The sequence below is a fragment of the Mastomys coucha genome, unplaced genomic scaffold (assembly GCF_008632895.1).
Source record: "Mastomys coucha isolate ucsf_1 unplaced genomic scaffold, UCSF_Mcou_1 pScaffold11, whole genome shotgun sequence".
NCBI classification, from domain to species: domain Eukaryota; kingdom Metazoa; phylum Chordata; class Mammalia; order Rodentia; family Muridae; genus Mastomys; species Mastomys coucha.
Window position 1 is genome coordinate 11,299,582 of NW_022196893.1, and position 26,050 is coordinate 11,325,631.

A 26,050-nucleotide genomic window follows, 5' to 3' on the forward strand; every position below is an offset into this window, starting at 1 on the left:
GCCTCCCAAGTGCTGGGATTAAAGGCGTGTACCACCAACGCCCGGCGCGATGTTCTTTTCATTCTGTAAACATGATTACCCTTTATCCATCACTTTCTGTTTTCCAACCTTGCTTCTGAGATAATTATTTTTCTTTTTGGACATATATTCAAATTTGTTAAGTAGGTTTCTTTTTTAAAAAGAAATTCAACTTCTTTTTTAAAAAATTCATCCACTCAGTCTTTATAATTTCTTTAAAACTGACAATGTGTGATTCTATCCTTCACTTATATAAATGTTTAAATGTGTGGTGTTCTGTATCTGACCATTTTTAGGGACTGGTGTGTGTGTGTGTGTGGTGGGTGACTGTGTGAGTGTGTGTGTGTGTGTGTGTGTATGTGTGTGTGTGTGTGTGTGGTGGGGTGAGTATCTGTTTGTGTGTGTGTGGTGGGGTGAGTATCTGTTTGTGTGTGTGTGTGTGTGTGTGTGTGTGTGTCCCTGCTTACATTCCCCTGCTGTGGTGACTTGGTCTTGCGAGCTCTCTGCTTGACTTTACCTGGTGAAAACCCCAGGGACTCACTGGTAAACTGAGGCAGTCTCCTCTGCAGAGAACCTTGGACCCATGTCAGCCCCTATGGGGCCTGCACTCAGCACTTCTCACATTCCTGAGAGAGTGTCTGAGACATGCTTAAAGCATGGAAAACTCATTCTTTAGTCAATGATACCCATAAACGAGTCCATCCCTAACTCACCACTAGCACCAACTTCCAGTCCCACTGACTTCAGCTCACACATTCTGTTCTTACTTTATTATTAACATTTGGAAGGAAAAGTCCTTGGGGGTTCTCATAGTTCTGTGGGGACAGTGAATGCTCAGCACATCCTTTATGATCATGCAACAGAAGGGGCCCCCAAATTATTGCTAGAAGCAGAAGTTTGAAATGTTTTACCATAAATCAGCATATAATATAATTGAGTTGGTGTGCACCTGTGATTTCAAAACTGGAGAAGCTGAGACAGGAGGATTAAGTTCAAGGTTAGCCCGGGCTACACATCAAGATCCTGCTCCTCTCCTCCACGAATGAAAGAAAGTAAAGGACACCCCTCTCAAGCTGTCCACAGCCCTTGCTAATCCCCTCTCTGTGTGAAGTATGCCTAGGATTATGCTCATCAAGTGCTGACTACTTAGGACGGTGAGTAGAAGTGACCAGATCTTTACAGTGAGCCTGCATCATTTTACAGGAACAAAGTAACTTTTCCAAAAAGAAAAAAAAAGAAAGGCAGACAAAGTCAATAGCCGTTGTAAAAACTGTTGATTTGGGAAGGCAGGGGATATGAATTATAGGGTTTTGTTGTTGTTGTTGTTTACTTTTAAAATATAAGAGATCAACAGAAGGCCTCATCATCGTCACCGTGAGGCAACCAATGTATCCGTGAGTCCTCTCAGCTGTTGGGTGTGCGCAGAGGCAACCAAGCCTGACCCTGTGTCAAGGTTGTCAGTACAGACAGTGGTGTCCATGGTGCTGGCTGTGACTATAAAGGCAGGATGGCAGTCTAACTGGCTCAGCAGCCATCATGTATCTTCTGCACAGAAAAGCTTCCAAGACTCACAATGCCATTACGTTTCCAACTGTCCAGAGGAATCCTCATTAAATACTACAAAGACTACACCTTCCTGCGAGCTCAGAAGGACTGGGGTGGGAAAGCAATGCTTCTGGAGAGAGAGCTCTGGTGCCCGTCTGAGGAAGGGCCTGTGAGACCCGCAGAGCCAGGGCTGGGTTCGAGCTGCTTGCTCTCTGCAGCCGGCTGCTTGCCCTTAAGCAGCCATTAGCCTTCAGTGCATTTCTTCCTTCAAAATCAAAATCTTCCGGGGGGTGGGGGGAAAAACCCACCCAGGCAATCGACAGAAAATAAAACGTAGGAGGAACATCCAGGAGTAGAGAGAAAAAACAAGAAGTGGTGATGCGCGGAGGCTGCTTCCGCGCACGCGCTCCTTTCCCTTGCTAATTTACCTCGAAGCAGTCAGCGCAGCTGCTGCAGCGCGAGGCTTTCTAGTGACTGCTCTCAGAGAGCAGGCGCATCCCACTGTAACTAAATAAGGCAGGCACATCTTTAGACTCCCCGGATGGAAATGTGCCTGTACGATACCGTCCTCTACCTCTTTCCTCTACCTCGGATGCGGAGTCACTTCTCAGTTTCTCCCTCTCTTCTCCAGTGGGACATACGCTTAGCCTGTTGCCTCCCTTGATGTGGTGCTGTCTTCAAACATGCCTGTCCCCTCATCTTTCCCACCCAGAGCAGGCCCTGTGCCCAGACTGAAACCATTGTTCCTCGCAGTCTCCCTACAACCCACATCTCCTTCATTTCCACACAAAGCAGTAAGAATTATCTCCCCCAAGCAGCTGTTTTCTGTAATAAGAAAGCGAAGTTCTGTGACTAAGCTAAACAGCCCTCCTGTTCAAGGCCTGAACCGCTTCCTAGATGCAAGTTCGAGCAAACTGAAATTTCCAAACACCATTTATTATGCCTCTTGTTAATTGCTCAGAGAACTTTCAAGTATCTGCCCACATTTTTCTGCATATTCAAATTTAGTTTTTATTCCACTTAGTATACAAGCAGTTCTTACATGCCTAATCTGCCTTCTGCTTGTGCCCTTCCCCAGTGTGGTAGAGATTATTTTACTGTCTATTTATTCTCCTCTTCTCTCTAAATAAGCATAGTTGACACGCAGCTTCCCATACGACTAGCAGTGTCCATGTGGCTGAATGATAAACATGTAAGGGAAAACGTCAGATGCCACTTGACAGGACGAGGTCCTTTCTTCCTATTACCAAGAATATGGATGTGACACTGGTGCCCAGGTAGCTATGAGGTGTGTGTTTAGTATAGCAATGATACAGAAAGGACCTGAAGCTGTGAATACCACAGGAAGCTGCATCATAGTCCTCAGACACCTATTCTGTATTACTAAGGAGGGAAAGAAACCCCCATTACATTTAGGCCACTAGGATTTTCGTGTCTCCCACTATTGCTCATGACATGTGACTTCCCACTTCACACGCATCTCTCCTTTTCGGTGCACCATTTGCTACTTCTCTTGTTCCTGCCCAATTCATTTCCTTTTTCTTACTCCTGTCCCCAAATGTCCACTTTATTTCTTCCCTTAAAGTGCAGCTTGTGATCTAATCCCTTCAGGAAAATGGCTCAGCCCAGGTGCTCCCTTCTAAGCATAAACACATATGTATCTAGTGTAGCTAGCAGTGCGCTTCTGTTATCAGGGCTCTAGCAGCTTCTGCATCCATACCTGCACTTCCAGCAGTACTTCCCATGGCCTCACTCCTGGACCTTGTTGTCGTAGAGCTGACTTGAGAATACAAGTACATCTCGCCATGTCACTTCCATGACAGCGGAAACACCAGATTTGCTTACCACACCTAGTGTAGTGCCTGGCTGATGGCAGGCCATTCTCCCTATATGTGTGTGCTGTTAAATGCATTTCATTATAACAAAGCTCCAAAGTTATTTTTCCTTTGAGGCATGGTCCATCTTCAAGCTTGATTCTCCTGACTGGGTCCCTTGGTACTGCGGTTTCAGTTGTGTGCCGCCATGTCTTAAGTTCATGATTCAGAGTTCTTGGTGACCGAGGTATGTCATCACATTGGTAGATGGTGCTTGTGTCTTACTCTGTGACTATAAATCAACAAACCAGAATTTGTGTGCTTCACAGACATGACCAGGGATGAGTTACTTCTGCAGTGACTTAGGCATTCACTTCATTAGCCTGTTGTCACCCAAGCTGTGGCTGGTTAGAGGCAGGAGCACATGACCCTCCTGTTCCTCCACTGGGCCATCTGCTTCAGTACTGCAGCCAGGTCTCTGTTTAAATTCCCCTCCTCCAAAATGCTGCCCTGTCCCATATCTGTCCCTAAATAAAGCCATCCCTGTCACTCTGTCCCTGACTGTTTTCCCTTTTGATAAGGGACCAACTACTATCTGACGTGCTTTCTGTTATTCTGAGCATGTGTGCCCGTAGGCTGGCCTCGTCTATAGAGGCTCCGTGGGGAAAGGAACTTGTCTCCCGCACTGCTGTTGCCTCCACTGCTGAGGGGCATTCAGATTCCAAATAAGAAAACTCAAGAAGACAGGGAGTCAACAAGTGACAGAAAGGGCCCGGGAGATGGCTCTACTGGTGAAGGGCCTACCATGTAAGCATGTGGACCTATATAATCCATATTACTTTCAAGTGACCACCTTTGTTCCACAGAGCTGGAGAGAGACAAATGCTAAGAGCACTGAAGCTGGACTTCACATCAGTACCTGGCTACTGAGCAAGGAGCCCCAGAAGCCATGTGAGAAGCCAGAGATTGCAGCATAATCTGTAATCGTAGCACTATGGGTAGACACTAGTAGCTCCCTGGAGCTCCTGACCAGCCACCCTGCTTGAACTGACAAGACCTGGGCTCAGAGAGCCACCCTGTCTCGAGAAACAGGTGGGCTCAGTTGAGGAGGGTACTGGCGTTCTGGCTGGTGTCACACTTCTTAGTATCAGCTGTGGGGCAATTATTCCATGATAAATGAGTCCCCTGAAAAAGCTGTTCCACTACTTCTAGAAGTACTTGGTGGTGTATACTGTTGTAATTACAGAGAACCCCTTTTTATGCCTTTCTTCATCAGTGACCTGCAGCTACAAGGTGACCCTTGACAAAGTCAGGGAAGGCTGAGTTCAGGGGTAGTTTGTGTTGATATAACTGCTGATATTTTAAGTTTCTGTGCTTTGCTGACAATTGGAATTCACTGCTCAAGTTGACTCCCTGCAGCTCTTTTGGGGTTTTGCTTAACAGCTATCTAGGTGGCTTCAGTCTGCTAACAGCATCGTGAAATGGGTGACTCAGAAACAACAGTACTCATTTCCAAACACGGATGCCTGCAATCAGAGTGTCTGCAAGGTCAGCCCTGAGAAGCCGCCTCTTCCCTCAGCAGCAGGAGTGTAAGAGAGAGCACTCTAGGGCCTCAGGGCTCATTCCTGTTGAGAGCTCTACCCCTGAGACCTACCCATCTCCCAGAGGCCCCACCTCCCACTGTCAGCACACTGAGAACTCCATTTCAACATAGAGTGGGGCAAACCTTCAGTCCAGCACCATGGCATAGATACTGTGAGCAGGAGGCGATCTCCGAGACCCCTTGGATGCCCACACTTCTAGCACTGAGTTTAGTTGCTTTCAAGGAGCACCTAAGGAGCAGCTAAGACTAAGCCGGACTTCACCCATGTTTTCTTTTTTCTCCTAACCACCCGCCCACATATGTGCACAACTCATCAGCAGGTGCTGGAGAAGATATGGCAAGAGGGCATCCTTTGATGTTTCAGAAAAATTAACAGGAAAGATCATTTCCTTTCCCCTATAATGTTATATCTCCCCCACCCTTGCTTTTAAAGTTCAGCAGTCCAGGATCAAAGTTTTAGGCAGAGGGAAGCCTTACAAAGAAAAATATTTAAATGATGTTAGAATCTTCACTACATTTTAAAAAGCCTGCCCATGTACCCAGCCCCCAACTCCCAGAAAGTAAACCTCCTTCATATTCCAGTTAGAAAAAATATTGGGCTGAATATTGTTCTAAGAACAATAGCTGCTGGGCTAACAATTTTAGCTGGAAAGTACTTTATGTGAATTCAGAAGCAACGCATTCTGAAAACTTCCTGTCTACTGAATGCACTCCCTTGTCTTTGTCCCCGCAGAACGGCCTAACTGCAGGAGAGCCCTGCTGATACAGTGCTGGTGAGTGGTGTGAAGCTGGTGGTTTTCGTCTCTAGCTGCTCTCAATGGACACCTATCATGTGTTAGACCGCTGCTTCCAGTACGCACTTTTATTGAGGAGACCTGCAGTCTGCTTGCAGTCTTGCAAGTGCTTCGTCTCTGAGGTAAGGCTTTCCGGGATGAGGATGGAAGCACACTCGCACTCGGCAGGTGAGTTCCCTGTGGCAGGTAATCTGCCAGGAAGGGACATGGAGTAGGAGGTCCGCTGCCTCGTCAACATCGCCACTTCCCTCTCCTTGTAGAGCAGCTGCTCGTCCATCAGCAGAGTTATGACCTGCCTTGACCTCTCCCGGATGTAGTGACCTGAAAAACACCGGAGAGTTATGACCTGCCTCGACCTCTCCCGGATGTAGTGACCTGAAAAACCCCGGAGAGTTTGCTTAAAAATGGAAAAACTGATTAAAACTATAATTAATTTTATTCTAAAGAAAATGAAGGAAAAGTGACAATGTAGCAAAGTGGAAAGACAGGAAGACTGTGGGTGACCCACTCCTCTCTGTGCCCACTGAGCGAACACATCATCAATACGTGATGGAACTGTATCTTATCTGGCATTACACTTTTCATTTTAAATGAATTATTGGATTTTTCTTTGGAAAGCCATCCATATGCTGCAATAAATCAACTAACACAGGCACACAAAGAAGGCTTGCATGTGAGGCTAGGGAGATGATTGCGCAGTAAAGTGCTTGCTCTGAGGGCAGGAGAACCTGAGTCCAGATCTCTGGGACCCACCTCAAATCTAGGAGTGGCAGGATGTGCCTGCAACCTCTGTGCTGGGGAACCTAGACAGGAGGGCCAGAGAATCACTGACCAGCCAAGCTAACCAAGTTGGCAAGCTCTGGGTTCAGTGAGACCCTATCTCAAAAAATAAGGCGGAGAGGAATTGAGGAAGGCACCTGTCTCAACTTCTGGCCTCCACACGCACCCTGCACAGACCGGCAAGTGTGTGCACAGACCGGCAAGTGTGTGCACAAAGGTTACTTTCTCCAGTCTCATCTCCTAGCCACTTCTTCCTCGTGAATTTCCTTTATATTTTTTCAAAGCCTGCTCTAAACACCTCTAGTTTCTGGTGGACACCTCATAGTCCCTAAGTGAAAAGGCCCACTGTGTGTGCTGGGCCCTCTTAATGTCATATGAAAGGCAGAAGTTTGCTGGAGCTCTTGGGGATGATGTCAGGCACCATCTTTCCCTGAGGACAGGGGCACTGTTTAGATATTCTACCCCTTTCTCCTGGATCAGTACCTCATCCTGCAGCCCTGAGCCTCTTACAGATACCACAGAAACTCAGGCAGCTGTTGCTTCCAGCAGGAACTGTCCATGGCAGATCCCTGACTCATCCAGCCTCTCCTCAGACACCACTTCCTCCTGGAGCTGCATCTCCCTCCCCTAGCCCCTCTGAAGAAGCCCCACCTCATCAGTCCATCCCTCCTCCTGATTTGCTTCTTCCCATGGCATCTGCCCTGCCCACTGTCACCTGTGTGTTCCCTTGTTGTTTGCTTCCTCTCTGGGAACACAAACCCCATGAGAGGAGTCTCATTGCAGACACTGATGGCACATAACATATATTCAATAAATATTTACTGAGTGAATGAATTAAGAAAGAAACATTATCAAAAAGTTTCAAATGTTCTCCTTGCTATGGTGTAAATGAAGCAGATTGCTGTAAGATGCTGGGAGCCAATTTACAACTTAGCTGCCTGAGAAAGTTGCTTGGCTTAAAATAGCCTCCTGCAATACCCCCAATTAGAAACTAGAAATCATGGGCTAGAATTGGAACATTCTACTTAAAATCTGTGGGGATTAGTGGGATGCAGGAGAAGCTCACTCGCTCCAAGTGGCCAGCAGGCACAGCACAGCACGCAGAAAGCTAGCTGCCCTGGTGGGAGCCTCCTCCCTAGAGCATCTGACTCCCGCGAGGGAACAGAAGCAGCTTCAGGAACGCAAGCCATTGCCTTCTGCCCCACATAGGGGCGAACCCACGGAGAAGTGGGCATCTCATTTCACTCTGCCTAACTCCCGAGCGACCATTCTGCTGCCCTCTGCACCAGCCAGGGCTCCTCTAAAGCCCCACAGTGAGAAGTCAGAAAAGCCAAGAAGAGCCCCTAAGTCTGTTTCAAGGAGGAGCTAAACAAACAACAAGAGCATTCACTTCTAAGCAATATACTTCTGAAAAGACCCGAAGGAAGACACAGCATAAACCCTTACAGTACAGGAAGGACAGCAGCTTCCTGTCTGAAAGAAGAAAGGAACAGAGCAGGGTTAGAAAACACAGATTCTCTGAACTAAGTTTCACTCCAGTCTGAGGCCCCCCTTCTTCCTCTAAACTGAAAGAATCCATGTGGATGGCTGACTGACATGGAGTGAAGCAGTCACGTGTGCTGTTATGGCGGAGGGTGGGGACTACTATATACAACCTCCAGTGAAAAAGCATAGCACAGGGGGCTTCGAGATGGCTTGGCAGTTAAGAGTACTGGTTGCTCTTGCAGTGGGCCCAGGTTCAGTTCCCAGCACCCATGTGGTGGCTCACAACCATGATTACCTCTAGCTCCAGGGGATCCAGCACTCTCCTCTGGCCTCTGTGAGCACCAGGCATGCACATGATGCACTTATATCATACAGGTAAAACTCCCGCACACATAAAATAAAGATAATAAATATTTTTAAGAGAGAAACACAAAATGTGACAAAAATATTAATAAACACATAGAAATAATAAAGACCTAGAATGGGGGCAAGATCAATATGTGGTAAGTTATTTCTCCACTGGTGAAATGAGCCAACTCAAGCCAGATTAGAGTACATTAAATGCAGGCTTATTGGGAAGCTGCTCTGGAGAAGGACAAATTCCCTGGCTCCAAGGAAGGAGAGAAGGGAGGGGGAACAAAAAGAGAGAAAGTGTTCATGCAGAGAAAAGGAAAGCGGGGAAGAAGAGGAGCAAGAGAGGGAGAAAACAAAATGTCTGGGTTATATAGCAAACAGCCTCTGGGGAAGGACAACCCAGCCTCTGGACTGGAAAGTTCAGGGTTGGGGGTAGAGTATGCTAGGTAGGGACTGAGGGATGCTGGGAGAACCTGGACGCCAGGTCTGCTCTGATATGTAAACTGTGCACCTCAGCCCCTTGTCCTGGCTATGAAACATAACAAGAAGAAAGAGAGAGGGCCAAGCAGAAGGCCAACCTGGGCCCTCAAACACACGGTAGGACACAGGAGAGAGGCATCACTAGAGCAGTTGTGCAAGAGACTGGTGTCCAAGCATGGCTGCTTCTGCAGCCACTGAGTCATCCCTTGAGCATCTGAGGGAGTGTTCTGAGCACTGAGGACACAGCAAGAAAAGGGACAAGTGTGCATGTGCTCTGAGGTGCTGCTGGGTCAAACACCCAGGGAGTATGGGTCAACATGGTGATTTCAAGCCAAAATGAGTTTTCCAAAGAAAGTACAGAAGGGTGGCATGCTGGACATGAATGTGGGGTGTGGTCCAGAAGTCTTAGTGAGGAGGGTACACAGACCGACTGGAGCCTCAGCCTTGGCCAGGCCCTCCTTCCAGACACACGGAGAGCACCTTCCCTGAGCTCTTTAGAGCTGTGCCACAGTTTGAAGCTGCCCAGTTGACAGATGGCCTTTCCTCCAAAAGCCACGAAGGTCCGGACTCTACTTGCTTGTCCCCAGGACATTTAAGGAGTGTGTGAAATAGAGACGCATGGCAAGGAATGGTTCCCGGATGCTGGGGAAGGAGAGACTTGGAAGTCCTAGGGCATTCCGGTCCATTACAGAAGAATGTGTGTGCTACGAGATGTGCCTGCTTCAACAACACTCAGAAGACATGTTACCATCCTGTCTCCTTCCCGAGCAGTCCTACCCACATCCCCTCCTCTTGCTGCATTCCTGTTATAGTGAATTTCACTTGCATTCTACGTGGGGAATGTGAACATACAATGCCCTCCCCATTCAGATATCAAATCTACCAACCAAACCCACCGACTCTAACCTCCCTCTCCATCTCCCTCAGTTCAGATCATTTGTTGCCTATGGTAGCTTGTTATTTACCTATTAATTTTCCCTCCAATCTACCTTCTAAGAGGGCTAAAGAGGGCAGGGACAGGAAGAAAATGAGAAGCTTCTATAGCCATGGTTTTTCAACCTTCCTAACACTGTGACCCTTCAATACAGTTCCTCATGTGAGGAACCATGAGATTATTTCATTGCTACTTCATAACTATAAATTTGCTACTGTTATGAACCACAATGTGAATGTCACCTGTGACCCCCCAGAGGAATCCTGACCCACAGGCACTGATCTCAAGTCTCTCACCAGGTTATTTCTACTAAAGACAAACTTCCTTTCAGTCAGGGACTGAAGGGTGTCTAGTGGAGCCCCTGCCTAGGAGCCTCAAGGTCCTGACCTCCGTCCACAGCACTACAAAAACAGACAGACAAACCCCACCCGTCATGTTGGCACAGTACAGCCACACTTCAAAGTACTGCTCTGCTCTGCTCCACACACCTGGCAGTAGCAGGCACTGCCAGCCTCAAAAACAAGATAAAAACAAAAACAAAAACTCCACAGAGAAATACAAAGGAGAAAGCCACATGTGTGGCTGGAACCACAGGGCTGCTGGGCTCTCTTGATCTGGTGGTGAGGACCTGAACCACTTAAGGTGTCAGAGCTCACCCTCTGGGGTGAGGGTCTGTGTTTCTGAAAAGAAAGTGAGAGGGGACAATGGCGCTCACTGCTCTCTGGGATAGAGCTACTGAGGGCTATTTATATGGACCTAGCAGGGCACAACACAGTCTTACCTCATGGAACTAGGTTAAGTCACCTGATGGGCCTAGTAGGGTCTGCAACACCCGACTTTTACTACAAGGCTCAAACTCCAAGCCACTTTGGGAAGATTGTACTGCAGCCCAGCAGGGAACACAGGAGATAGAACTGAGCAACTAGCAGGAAGGCCAAGTGAGCATGTGAAGCTGTAGAACCTCCTTGTCCACGAGTCTGGAGCTGTCACGCTAACCCACACTACACATTCAATAAGACTAGTCCCCTCCAATGAAGTGTGTCTAGAGGATCTTCTTCTACAGAATCAATATTCTATAGGATTTTAAATGATTCTCCAAAAGACTTTAAAATAAACCACTGAGAAATTAACACAGGGAGGAGAGATGGTTCAGAAGGTAAAAGTGTTTCTTGCCCAAGCCTGATACCTAAGTTTGATCCCTGGAACCCACATACCAAGTGAGACATGGTTGCTAACACCTATGATCCCAGCACTCCTACTCCTACAGGGAAGTGGGAGGAGACCAGAGAATCAGCAGAAGCTTGTGGTCCAGCTAGCACACACAGAGTAGGAGAGTGACTGAAACAAGAGACCTGCCTCAAACAACCTGAGAGGAAGGAATGGAATCCCCAAAGTTGTCCTGACTACTACACACAGGCACATGTGTACACACAGACACAGACACACACACGCACACACACACACACACACACACACACACACACACACACACGTAAATAAGAACATGGAGCAATGAGATAAACTCAAGATGAGCATGAGGCAAATAAGACCAGAGGACAGGACAGACTCAAACATCCCAGCTATGAAACTGCAGTCAACGGAGGCTAACCAACCCCCACCATCTTAGACTCAACAGCTGAAGAGAGCCGTGATGGAGGGAAACAGCAATGTGTGTTCAAAGTACAGCAGCGACGCCACAAGACTAAAAGTAACTAAAATCCATAAAAGGCAGATAGCAAGGCCCAGTATTCATCCAGAAGTTCCCAAAGAAGATAGTTAGGTAACGGTAAAATAGCAGTGTTCAGAAGGACAAGTGCCAGAACTACAGGTCAATCATGAATCCTCACATCAGAATAATCTGCAGATCTGACCAGGAAGCCCTGGCTGGGGAGCTCACAGGCCCCAGGGGGAAAACAGACTAAAGCATCAAGGTGCCTCTAAGTTAGTTTATGTCTATCACAGTTAGTGCAGTTCTCTGACCTCACCAGAGAAGCCTCTCAGTACAGAGACTTGACTGACCAATGTGCAGAGAACATGTGCCTTTGGAGGCTCAACCATAAATGGGACGTCTGCATCACACCTCACTACAGAAAGATAGGAGCTACAGGAGCAGCGGACCAGGAGAACTGGAGCATACACTGCCTTCTGGACGAGACGGGACCACTGTACTTGTGAACTCACAGCAGCTGTGGCTGCCTGACCAAGACATATGATCCAGCCAGTCAACATCCCTGTACGGAGGCAAGAGGAACACGGGTCCTTAGCCCCACCTGGGGAGCTGATGGCTCCTGGGAGACATTTTAGAGTCAGTTTTCTTCAAGGGTGTGGCCTCTTGTAGGTAGAAATTCTAGAGGAAAACACTTAGCATGAACTGGATTCCGTGGGCTATTTTTTGTTTAAAGATCTGGAGTTGGGATGGGAGTGTGATTGGAGGAGTTCAGGGAAGGAGTAGGGTATAAGTAAGGTAAAAATACATTGTATGCATGTATGAAGCACCCAAAAACTAATAAAACATTACTTTAAAATTTGTCTTCATTTATACATATTTGTAATCCTATAAGCACTCGGGAAGCTGAGGATCACAAGTTCAAGACCAGCCAAGGCTACACGGGAGACTGCTTCAAAGGATCCAAAGGAACTGGTGAGAAAGCTCAATGGGTAAAGGAGCTTGTGGCCAGCCTGGCAACCTGAGTTCTAGCCTCAGAATCCACATGGTGGGATAATAAAAATAGCAAAGCTATTATGCTGATTTGGTGTGAGTATGTGCTGTGTACATAGCAAAGGCCATGGTACTAGTGTGGGAGTCCACTCCGCCCACCCTGTAGGGTCTGGGGGTTGAACCCCGGGTGATTAAGCTTGGCAACAAGTGCTGCTCCCACTGAATCACTTCACTGCCAAGTCCTCAAAAATTTAATTAAAAAAAAATTTCAAGGCTCAATAGATTCTATTCCCTGTACTATAAAAGAAGAATGGGGAAAACCAACCTCCATGTAAAGTCAGTAACAATAAACCTGCACCCAGAAACATTGTTGGAAACAGGAGAACCACAGCAGGAGGTCTCTCAGCAGGAGGTTTCTCCCAGATGGCTTCTTTGGAAGGAGAGGAACAAAAGTAACAATCATTGGATTTTTAGATTAAGACAGCAGCAGGCCTGTCTCTCTTGGTTATAGGTAGGTGCTGCAGTATTGAATTAAGCCAATGTCAGGACAAACTATATCTGGACAGCATTTTCTTTGTTAAGAAAATTCTGAGGGGCTGGAGAGATGGCTCAGTGGTTAAGAGCACTGATTGCTCTTCCAGAGGTCCTGAGTTCAATTCCTAGCAATCACATGGTGGCTCACAACCATCTGTAATGGGATCCGATGCCATCTTCTGGTGTATCCGAAAACAGCTACAGTGTACTCATACAATAAATAAATAAATAAATAAATAAATAAATCTGAACAAAGAAAGAAAGAAAGTTCTGAATTATGGGGCTGGAAAGATAACTCAGCAATTAAGAGTCCTTTTCTCTTCCAGAAAACCAGCCTGGAGTTCTATCATCCACATGGCAGCTCACAATCGGCTATAACTGCAGTTCCAGAGGATCTGATGCCCTCTCTTGGCTTCTGCAGACACTGCACATATATAGTACACAGACATACATGCAGCCAAAATACTCATACACATAAAAATAAATTTTTTTAAAAAGAAAATGATTAGTGAGAAATAGTTGTCTAAATAACATCTTTTATGGCTAAGCCTACGTCTGTGGAGTGAGATTGCCTTGAGCTATTAAAAACAACATACCAACCACCATAGTTTTACTTTCCTGTTGGGTGCTAAAGTCCATGTAGATGGACAAAATTAACTTTTTTTGGTTGTTGATTTGTTTTTGCTTTTGTATTTGTTTTGTTTTGTTCTGTTTGTCAAGCCCAGTAGAGGATCTGGCCCTCGGATCCCTTGGTTTGAGAAGGGCTTCTGGCTCCTCTGGTCTGTCTTTCTTGGCTGTTCTGCCTTTTGAGAGTAAGTCAAAGCCTTGCTTGACTGTGGCTCTGCTTAGAAACACGGACATGGTTATTCCTGTGTTGACCCTCCTCTTTATAGAGTAGGCGCTGGTTAGTCTACCCAGTAGAGTCCCCTATTTCAAATAAAGAGATTATCTTAGAAGCTAACAGTCCAGTAGCTTCTGGTCTTGAGGCCTTGGCTATGGCTGTAGCGTCAGAGCTGGAATCCTTCTGCCTCCCTGATTCATCAACCTCTCTGCTTGAGTTGTGAGCCATGCCCAATTCTAATGGCACGTTAACATTTTCATAGCTGATCTTCTGGGGTCTAGTGCATGGATACTGAAGAATCAATAATGACTTGTATTACTATTTCTCTGTAGGGTTGAGAAGTGCTCCCCACCAATAGGGAACTGGAACAATGCCTCTGGACAATGCATCCAGAAAGTTCTGTGAGAGGATAATGGCAGCACTGTAAATCAGACAACTCTAAGAAAAATAGGGCAGCTCAAGCAAGGCCAGAATTATCACCAGCCATCAAAACGGTGCTTCTGGGCACAGCAATGGGAGCCCAATCTGTCTTCTTGCTAAGAAAGTGCCAAGGCAGTTGCCTCTTCTATAAGTGAGAATAGAGAGTTATAGTTGACAGATTACAATTCTATTAGTATTGCATTGCAAAAAGAGAAATGAGGCTAGACAGTGTGGCCCAGCACTCAGGAGGCAGAAGCAGGAGGATCTTTGGGTTCAAGACCAGTCTGGTCTACAGAGAGAGAGTTCCAAGACAGCCAGGCAGCCAGGTCTACATAGAGAAACCCTGATGTGGGTATGGGGGTGTGTAGGGGGGGATATGAATGTGTGTCTCAAGAAAAAGAAGAAAATAGGAGAGAGAATACAGGCCAAGGCCTGAACTGGCAGAGACCCTTCATTTCCCTGGTGGAAACATGACCAAGTAGAGCTGAAGACCCACCTTCACTTGGTTGCAATTAAGAATTAGCAGCAGAGTCAAGTGCGGTCTGCCAGCTCCATCTTGAAGGAGGTTCTAGTGAGGAGTTAGATGGGATGCTTCTTGGAGAAGGAAGCAATCAACGAAGAGGAAGAACTGGACTCTTAAAGAGAGATTCATTTGGGGCTGCAGCTTCCAGATAGCTCCTTGCTGACCAAATCACAGAGCTACATATCCATGTGTCCTTATGAGCCGTATGTGTCCTCCCTTGTGTACCCAGCACACCAGGAAGGAATCAGCACCTGAGAAAATGTAGAAATTCCCTTCCAAGTGTCTTTAGCACCTTGGCTCAAGGTCATCATGCAGCACTATGTTGCCAAGCCAGTGTCCCTGCCTCTCAGCATCCCTGGCCTCCGGTTTTCCAGAGCATGTGGAGAACAGAGTGGAGTGTGTCTGAGTCTGTGGACAGATACAGCGAATACCAAACCAAGGTGCTGGAGGCTCTGCAGCTTCTTGGTTCTCTCTTAGCTTTACACCCTTTCAGTTTTAATGTTAGCCTTCTAAGAGTTCTTGGGTTTTCTTGTTTTGAGACAAGTTTTCATAGAGCCCAGATGGACTTGAAACTTGTTATGTAGTGGAGAGGCTAGCTTTGAACTCCTGATCCTCCTTAGCTTTACAGTGTGCTCTTTGGACCAAGTACCCATGAGCCACCAGTCCCTTCTTTGGGCCTACAGGGGCACACTGGCCACACAACCAGACTGTCAGCCTTTCAGGAGGTAATTGTTCGACATCTCCACCATGAAAACCAAAGATACAAATACAGGAACCTCATTACCACCAGCAGCATCAGCAGCACACACACACACATACACACATACACACACACAAACACGGGGGTGGGGGGGAACGAGCGAAGGAATTGGCATGTAAACCGAGGCCTTAATGCCAGTGTACTAAGGACCATGATGAACATGGGGACAGAGCTAGGGCTGGCAGAGGAGAACTGCATCCCTTATCCAGAACCACAAGCAAGGCCTTCCTAGTGAGCACTCACACTGAGCTCTGTCTGTTTCATCGAGAACACATGTTCGAAGAAAGGCAGATAACAAAAGATCAGGTCCTAACAGTATTAGACTGATGGCTTGTTATGTGCCCGACCCTCAAACACATCTCTAATGCCAACGAGCACTCTCTGAGCTCATTATGAAGTACACTTTATGAAGGAGAATAACAAGACTTGAGGTGATGAAGAAACTGGCCCAAAGTCAGAGCGTTAGTCAGTTGGAGCAGAGATAGGCCCTGTGAAGACAATAGTGCACATCTCAATTCTTTGACTGACCTTGGCCTATGATCCATCGCTATTTATTTGATGAAAATCCACAGTAACTGTGTTGACACAGCACTGCCAACCCTCGCCTGCCTCTCTCTCTTTTCTGTTTGCTTTCTCTGCCGTTGCTGGGCACAATAAATACGGAGTACGGCTGGAAGACTTAGCAGGTGGGTGAAGGTCACTTTCAACTTTAAATGAATTCAAGCCTCGCTTCTTGCTCTCACAATTATCAGAACAACTCTATTTGTTGAAAGGAAACAAATGGCTAAAACATGCCACTGTGTTAAGTAAACAAACTGTGCTTAAATGCACAGTGATATAAGTTAAAGCCACAGGCTCATGACGACCCAAAACCTGTAATGTGTTTGTTAAAGGAAAGTATTTGTACATTAAAAAAAAAAAGACCATTGTGGGGAATCTCTACAAATGTGCTCTGGGAGCCTGTGTTAGCTAGCCCACCAGTGCACATCTAAAACTACATTTATTAGTCTGCAACCACACATCAGACGTATTCAGATTAAAGTTTTGATCAGTGCCGTCTGACAAGAGTAAGGAGAAAAAAGAAAAACTTAAGTCTGATGCACTCTGAAGCTAGAGAGTTCTTCCTCCACGGTGCCTAGCTGCCGCATCATACTGGCTGAGAGCCGTCGGCCTCCTTGGCAACCCCAAGTCTAGTGTTCTCTGTACAAGGAGCACTACTTCCACATTGCAGCTGTTTGATTTTGTAGCCTTGCCTTGGCTAATCACAAGTAAATAATCATGCATTTAAAAGATGTTTTTCTTGCATTTTTGGTAGTGAGCCTAGCTTTTGACAGCTTAGCCATCTTTCTTTCTATTTTTTTAATTAGATATTTTCTTTATTTACATGTAAATTTCTCCCTTCCCAGTTTCCCCTCTAAAAAACAAAGAAACAAACAAAAACAACAAAAATAAACCCCAGCTGCCTCCCCACTCCCCATGCCTGCCACCCCACCCTCTCCTGCTTATAGGCCCTGGCATTCCCCCACACTGGGGCACAGAACCTTCACGGGGCTGAGGTCCTCTCCTCCCATTGATGATCGAATCTTTCCACCAGGTACGGTAAGTAGTGCGGGTAAGTAGTGCGTGCCTTTAATCCCAGCACTCAGAAGGCAGAGGTGGGAGGGGTCTCTGTGAGTTCAGAGCCAGTTGGGTCTGCATAGTGAGTTCCAGGGCAGGTAGGGCTATGTAGAGATACCATATCTTAAAAGAAAAACGTTATTTTTCTTTCCTTCCTTGAACGTTTTGTAAATAGGTCAGGTCTTCTGAGTTACTTAAAGTTGTTTAGAAAGGATTCAGTCTTGGTTCTGCCTTTTCCTCCTCCCATCCTGTGTTCCTTCTCTCTGTCTAAATCTTTAAGAAATCAAATACCTGGTGTTTTCTTTCCTTCTTTGAGAATCTGAATCTGAGATTTTAGTCATTTATAGCCTAAGTATAAATATTATTATAAATATAAATAGAACATTATATTTCTAGAATATTTGCTTCTACACTTCAATGTACAGTTGTGATCGAGGGCTTAAAAGGCTTAGTTTGTTTAAAAATCGGTGGGTGAATAAGTTATTGGTATGGCCCATTACTGTTGGAGACAGGACAGAGAAGCAGAAGCACCCTATGTACAAACCAGCCATGAATATGGACGTGAGCTGCCGTGTTTCCTAAGAGAGGGACTGTGGATGGCCCTAGAAAGCCAACATAGCAATGCACCAAAGTATGCTACTTCCAGGAAAATGGCTTAACTTAGCTTTCTAATAACACTGAAATTTTGTTCTTTTAAAATGTGTCCATTTTTGAAATATGTCTTTAATTTAAATATGTGGATACATGCAAAAATGGCCTATGTAAATAAAAGCAACTGCAATTTTACAACTCACTTAGTTCAGAATAAAAAGGCACTTAACAACCTATAACAAACATATTTTCAAAAATTTAGTTTTAGAAGAGTATCACTGAGTGTCCTGGTGCACGCCTTTAATCCTAGTACTTAGGAGGCATAGCCAGGTGGAGCTCTGTGAGTTCGAGGCCAGGCTGGTCTACAAAGCAAGTCCAGGACAGCTAGGGCTGGTCACCCCGAGAAACCCTGTCTTGAAAAACAAAACCATATTTGTCTGAGTGTATGATTTGATAGTGTGACAAAGTTTCACATTTCATTGGGCATTTACTAAACAATTTTAATTAAGCACATCTAGAAGTTCAGTGAAACCTTGTTAAGGTATTTTGCAGGCTCAGTTATGAGAGGCTATTTAGTATAGTAACAATCTGAGTAAGTGGGGTTGGGATGCATGAGTTCTAATTGTGTTCAGTTTAATGGTTGTGCAGCCTTACATCCCTCTGAGCTTTACCTTGTTGTCTCTGTAAGAGATGATATTCCCAGCAGAACCCCTTACCCATGGGAATATGTTCTAAGGTGTCCAGTAGGCACCTCAAGCTATGGATAGTCCAAACCCTGCAGGCCCTTTGCTTTTCCTACATCTGTGCAGTTGTGGTGATGTTCTGTCATAAATCAGGCACAGACAATCCCAGATCTTCCTGCTGGGGGAGAGGGGGTTAGAACTGGTGTTTAAACAGACCAGAACACTCTACGCTTCTTAAGTTCTACCCCTGAGAAATGTGTTAACTAGCCCTAATCTGATGAGCTGGCCAAGCCTCGCCAATCTGGGAGAACCTTCTCCAATCTACTTTTAGCAGTTCCACCACTGAAGAAGGTGGATAAGTGGAAAGCACAGGTGACGTTCATCCCAGACGTACAGGCTCACTAAAACAGAGACCTTGCCTCAAGATGAGTACATTCTCGCTGCCTTCTTACCGAGACACCACTGTAGAAAAGCCTTTTCCACACAGTCACTCCCACCTGTTCATCAAGCCCAGTGACTGAAGAAAAAAAAAAGACAGACTAAAAGGCAAGAAGCACGGTCTGAAGACAGAGGAAGCGTGAAAAGTACAATCAAACCTGGCAGGGATGCTGGAATCACCGTGAAACAGTGATGGCTGAGATGTGGACGGCACGGATAACAGGGCAGCGTGCAACGATAAAGAAGCAGGCAGGCGAGGAAAAGCTAGGAGAACCAAAAAGAAAGCATGAAGATGAAAAAACGCCAAAGAGCGCCTTTAGTCAGGACATGGCTGAGCAAAGAACTTTCCAGTTCGAGAACATCTCAGTAGAGACCCAGAGAGAAACGCATGAAAAAGAAACGGAACAGAATAGCTGCACCTGCAGGACAGCCATGATGTAACAGATGTTCGTGGGGACTGAAGAGAGTGAGAAAGAAACTAACAGACCAAATACATGGAGCAACAGCCACTGAGTACTGCTCCCAGATTAATGTCAGGCTGCAGCCCAGGTTAGCTCAGAAACCCCCCAGCTTATTGTTTTCAAACCCCAGAAAATCAAAGGTAAAGAAAGAGGCCAGAAGGGGAAAGCCTGTCCTATAAAGGACAAAGACAAGAGCCATATTCATCCTCTCCTCAGAAACCGTACACGCAGGGAGAACACGAAGAGAAATATTAAAATTGATGCAAGGGAAACCACCAGACTAGAATTCTGTACCTTGTGAACGCCCTTCAAATGAGAAGGGGAAATAATTTCTCCAACCAAAACTCAGAGTGTTCTGCCTGGTCAGGGATGTTCAACGATCTTCTTTAATAAGAAGCAAAACAGCAAAGGCCAGAAGCAGACCTTCGTGAAAGAAGACAGCACAGAGTTGGTGTGAGTGAAAGGAAACAAACAGCTCTCTTCTCCTTCCTCTTTATGAACCTCACAGCAGGTTTTCAGAACAGTAACTAACACTGGGGCTGGATATAGCTCAGTTGGTAGGGTGCTTGCCTAGCACATAGGGACCCCTAAGTGCCAACTCCAGCACTTTGGAAACCTGGCCTGGTGACTCCTACCTTTAATTCCAGCAGCACTTGGGAGGTGTGTGCAGGAGGATCAGAAATCCAAAGTCATTCTTGGCTGAGGTCAAGGAAAGCCTGGCTATGTGAGAGCCTCCTGCAATGGTGGTAAGAATATATTGGATTATGTGGCTGCAAAATGACTGATGGCAATACTATAAGGTATGGGAAGGAAAAACTAGAATTACTTTGTTATTATAAGACATTAGCATTACCCATGAGGTTGTGCACCAGTCAGCTATCCCTAGCTGTAACACATACCAGCTTATACAGAAGACAGGTTTATTTGGGGATCTCGTTTTTAGAAGTTTCAAGCCATGATGACTGATTGATTGATCCTGCTGCTTTAGGGCCTGTATTAAGGCAGAATATGTTTTTAAAAACAAACAACAACAACAAAAACCCAACTGTTCACCTCATGGCTAAAGCATAGAAGAGAAAGGGACTAGGGTCTCACAAATCCTCCTCAAAGTTGTGCCATCAATGGCTTCCCACTAGGCTCTACCTCCTTAAAGGCCCACCACCTACTCCCCAATAGAGCCACTGGCTAGGAACCAAGCCTCTCAGATACTTAACCAAATCATAGCATAGTATTATTTAATAATGAAGCCAGACTGGCTGTACACATATGCTACAAACTCAAAGGTCCACAAAGATGAGTGAAAAGGATGCAGAACTGACACACCAGAGAAGAGAAAATGAGATCATATAAAACCACCAATTAAACACAAAGAGGCAGAGAGTTGGTATACACCATGTCTTATATTTAAGCACCCATAAAAGAAGGAGAGGGAGGGAGGGAGGAGGAAGGAGACCTAAAACAAGGCCAACCAGTTGAAACAGTAAGAAAAATGGCGACTATTAATCTCACTATCAGAAATCAATCTGAGTACCAGTAAGCTAAATCACCTATTTGAGGACAGAAACAAGAAACAAGACCCAACCAAATGCTGTCTGCAAGAAACAAGACCCAACCAAATGCTGTCTGCAAGAAACAAGACCCAACCAAATGTTATCTGCAAGAAGCTCACTTTAAATATAAAAAAACACACTAAGAATTCAAAGTAAATGGAGAAGGTGAGTATAGTGGCTTGCACTTGTAGTTGTAGATTCTGGGCAGACTAAGACAGGACAGCAAGATGGAGGCTGGTCTGAGTACCAAAGTGAGACACACTCTTTAGGGCTCAGGGAGGAGATGAGCTAGGCCTGAAGAAAAAGTCTTACATATGCTAGCAACAAAGATGGATCAATGGCTAAAGACCAATTGCTGAACAACCACAAAGACCTGAGTTCAGATCCCGACATCCACATGACATGCTGGATGTGTTCTCTCACAAGCCTATGTCCCAGCACTGTGAAGACCAGAGACAGGAAGATCAGTCAGGCTGGTTCACTACTAGCCTAGCTGAAAAACATGAACCCTATGTTCAGAGAGACCCTGGCTCAAAGGAATAAAGCAGAGACCTAAAGAAGAGGATACTGATGCCCTCCCCTGACCTCAGTGCATATACACAGACACACAGACATACACAGACACACACAGACACACACACATGGGGGGGGTAAGAAAAACTATTTTGTCTATGAATAGCCTCTTCAAAGACTCATGCCCCATGATTAAAAACAATTGCACCTATATATACTACACTAACACTAATCAAGAGGAAGCATGAGCAGCTATAGCAAGCATAATTAATCTCAGACACATCAGAAATCAGACCAAGGAAACCCATCCATGGTAAGAAGGGCACTGTGTGGCAACACAGGTGTCATTCTCTGAGGAGACAGAACAGTCATTAGCATCTACACATCCAACGAGAGCCTCAGAATCCACAGAGTAAATGTTAATGTAATAGACGTTTATAGGCTACTTCATTCTCATCAAGCTTACACAGAACATTCACCAAGACAGGCCACATTCTAAGCCAGGGCACACGTCAATACATTTAGAAGAATATAGAATCATACAGTATCTGTTTTCAAACCACAGCAGAATTATTCTAGACATCAGTAAAAAGATAGCTAGAAAATCTAAAAATATTTGGAAATTAAACAACACACCTCTGAATAATACATGGCTTAAAGAATTAAAAGGGGGTAAAAGAAAATTGACTTTACTTGAATAGAATGAAAACTCAGCTTATTAAAATTTATGTGGTGCAGCCAAAGTAGATCTGTCCCCTAAAACACACACACAACAAAGAACATCGAATTTAGGGGCCAACCAACAAAGCCAGAAGTCTTTTTTTTTTTTTTTTTAAAGAGAATCTGGTCTCTTGCCAATCTGTGAGTCAAACAGGCTTCCAGTGAGAATTATTTGGGTCACAAAGTATGTTCTAGGACTTTCTCAGAGAGCCTGAACTATGCCTCTTTCCTTCTCTAATCCAGCAACATCATTTTTATCCAGCAGTTTTTTGATGGTCCAACACCTTATTTTGGGTTCCTCCACTTTTTTTTAAATGTGCCAAAGTCTGATGGTAGAAAGATGACTCAACGTGGTATGTGACCTCAGGATCTGGTTAAGCACATGGTATAGACATACATCACATACGTATACACGGTGTGTCCTGAAAGGCAGCACGCTGACATGTATAAAACAGCACAGCACTCTCTACTGCTTAGGGAGGGAAAGGAGAGCGGGCACACGAAGGAAAGAGTCTCTGAGGGGGACAGGAAGACTAGAGGGACATTCAACAACAGCAAGAAATGAGTATTCTCGAGGGGAAAGAACTTCTGGGATACAACACAAAGCAATGCATTAGCAGTGCTTGTTGACAGAGCAGCCTACATTGAAGGCTAATGAGATAATAGCACAAAGACAGATTGGGAGCCAAACTCTTGACTACAGAACCCATCAATACCACCTCCTTTCAGCACCTCCACCATCCTCACAGAGGCGTACTGCAATATAAAGTGAATTATGCCAAGAGCATCTCTTCTACAATACAACATTCCCTGGGAAATAAATGCAAAAGGGAAGGTATGTAAAAGATAAAGTAATATCCTCCAATGCAATTATTTTTATTTATTAGTAAATAGTCGATTAATAAATGTGACATGTGCCGACGTCCCTTGCAAAGTGAATGGATAAATGCACAATGCCCCTGTAGAGAAGCCAGCTCTGATCCTCTGTGGAGAAGCCAGCTCTGATCTGTGATTTTCTTGCTGTCTTAGTAATGACCAATCCCTAAGGAACCTGCACTGTTGTACTCAGCTCGCATATGTGGTCCTAAACTCAAGTGTTAGAGAATCTGAAAACTCTTCATGAAGACAGATTTAAATGGACTTGTACCTGTGTTCACAGAAAGGCTGTAATGAATGCAGATGCAGGCCTGCCTGAGTAGTTGTAATTCTACACTTTTCCAGCTCCTTCCTCAGAACAGCTCAGGAACTCTTTAGAGCAGGAACTGGCTTCTCTGCTTCACAAAGTCCTCCGAGTTCTTAGTTTGGTGATAAAACAGCTGCTCTGGGATTTTCAAGGGGAAACCAGCAAATTTTAACTAGCATTGTTTTACTCTGTAAAAATGATTTTATATCATGATTCAGGAAGCAGAGGCAGGAGGAGTGTGGATTTGAGACCAGCCTGGACTACACAGTAAAACAGTGAAACCTTAATCAAAAAATTAAATAAAAACTTAATCTTCATGGAAGTTGATTTGTATAAAAATTTCTGAATGAATCAAGCACGGCAGGATAAAACCTCATGAAGAGTTCTCCAATTTCATCATTAAGCCAAAACCTAATCTAAAATAAACACTTAAAAAGTAAGATGCACATCATGATTAAATCTGATTTATGCTAGGAATGCAGAAAATCAAGGTCATAGACCATATTCACAGGATAAAAGGATTTTTAAAACACATAATCACCTCAAATGATGCATAAAAAGCATTGACAACACTCAACATAGTTTCTTAGTTTTAAAATACACTTAAGGGCCGGTGGGATGGATCAGAAGGTAAAGGGGCCAGCCACCAAGCCTGATGACCCACAGTTATCCCCAGAACCCATTCGGGATGGTAGAGGTAGAAAATTGACTCCTGAAAACTGTCCTCAGACCTTTGCGTGCATGCTGTAGCACACAAGTACCTGTACACACACACTCATGCATACACACACACACACACACACACACACACACACACACACACTATAGTAGAAATACACTTAACACATCAGGAACATAATAAAACCTAGTCAACCTGAGCAAATATTAAAAGCCCAATGCTAACCAATATGGTATCACAAACCTGTAATCCTAGCATCTAGGAGGAGGCTGAGGCAGGAGGACTGTGATTTCTAGGCTAGCCTGAGTTACATAGTGAGACTCTGTCTCAAAACAAAAAAGAAAGGAAGGAAAAAAACGTGGAGAGCTTCATATTTGATGCCTGAACGCTTTCCTCCTAAAGAAAAAACAAGAAAAGGCTGTCTGCCTCATCATTGGAGAAAGGACCATGACCAAGACGGTTGACGGAAGGAAGGGCTTGCTTGTCTTATGGTTCCAGAGGGTCGGAGTCCACCATAATGGGGACATATGGCAATGATCAGGCACAGTGGTCTGAGCAGAAAGCTCCTCCAGCCACCATACCAACCTGCTGCCATGTTTTCCTGTTGTGACAGTCTCTCTATGTAGTCCTGGGCATCTCTGAATTCCCTGTGAAGACCAGGCTGGCCTTGAACTTACAGAGAACCTCCTGCTCTGCCTCCCAAGTGCTGGAATTAAAGGCATCTACCACCATGGCCAACCAACACCCAGATCTTACAGAGGCATTTTCTCAACTAAGGTTCCCTCTTCTCAGATGGATTTAGCTGATGTCAAGTTGACATAAAACTAGCCAGCACACACACACACACACACACACACACACACACACACACACACATGCACGCACACACACACACATTACCAATCTACCTAAAAATACCTATAATACATATAAGTGAGTATATAAAGATATGTATGTAGTTTAAGTGAAAATTTCCAATCTGGGCTGACAACACTCCCTCCCAAGAGCCATAGATTATCTAACAACAAACAAAATCCATGCATGAGAAGCCCTCTTTTGAGTTGTTGGTCAGGGTTGTCCAAGAGAACCTAAAACACAAAACATTATAGGCTAATTCTGTTGTCCTTGGTTGCCCCCAAGAGGCAGATGGTATGTCCCTGTTCCTGAAGACACCATGCCCTTCAGACACATGGGGCCCAGAGCACTTGAGCTGGATCTGACCTGAACTAGTCCTTAAGTCCTTAAGGACTAGTTTTCATGGTACCAGAAGGTGACACTCAGCTTCCAAAGGGGAGAGACAACCAACAGTGCTACCCAGTCATGATGCCTACAGACCACACCAATGACCAGCACAGCACAGTGATACTCAGGGTGCTGGAGTGGCCTGCATCCTGTGGCAGTAACCAATGGTTTTCTAATTGGGCTTGAGGCCTGCTCAACAAGAAGGAAATTGTGCCTGGCTCTGGAAACCTAGCCAACGACTCAAGGGTACTGAAGTCATGGATCTTGGAGGAGAGCCTACAACCGTCACTTTACTAATCCAGCATAAACCCTAACTACATTTGAAATATTGACCTTCACACCCACAGCTAAGTGGAGTTCTCACCCCTCATCAAGGAAACTGAGGAAAGCCATTACAGAAAAACCACAACCAAACAAAATGCATGGTTGTAAGAGCCTGAGGAACAGGAAGTTTGCTGAGAGATGATGCCTCCTGGAAATATCAGAAGCTACACCCATGAAGTCTCACCAACATGGCTGCCTAGATACAACCTGAATATGGAAGATGTGCTAACCCAAAAGGAAGAAAGCCCGTGAAGCCTCAACCACAGACAAAGAACTACAGGTAACTAAGTGCTGAGAGCTGGAGAAATATTTACTAGAGAAGAGTACACCAATTGGCTATCCAACACCAAATGGTCAGCTATGAATACATATACATACTAGTTACATTTTGTGGACTGATGAGGTTGTATTTGTATATTTAAGAATATATTCTTTCTGGCCGGGCGGTAGTGGTGCACGCCTTTAATCCCAGCACTTGGGAGGCAGAGGCAGGTGGATTTCTGAG

At 45.2% G+C, this 26,050-nt stretch overlaps 1 protein-coding gene across 4 annotated transcripts in view; it reads right to left on the reverse strand.

The window, feature by feature from the left end:
* The window catches only part of Enthd1 (ENTH domain containing 1), a 108,956-nt gene that overhangs the window by 73,246 nt on the left and 9,660 nt on the right, over nucleotides 1–26,050 (reverse strand). For all 4 annotated transcript variants that reach the window (XM_031349812.1, XM_031349796.1, XM_031349806.1 and 1 more), the window contains exon 3: nucleotides 5,841–6,095. In XM_031349812.1, the coding sequence (XP_031205672.1) occupies nucleotides 5,841–6,095 (255 nt within the window). The remainder of the gene's footprint in view (nucleotides 1–5,840; nucleotides 6,096–26,050) is intronic.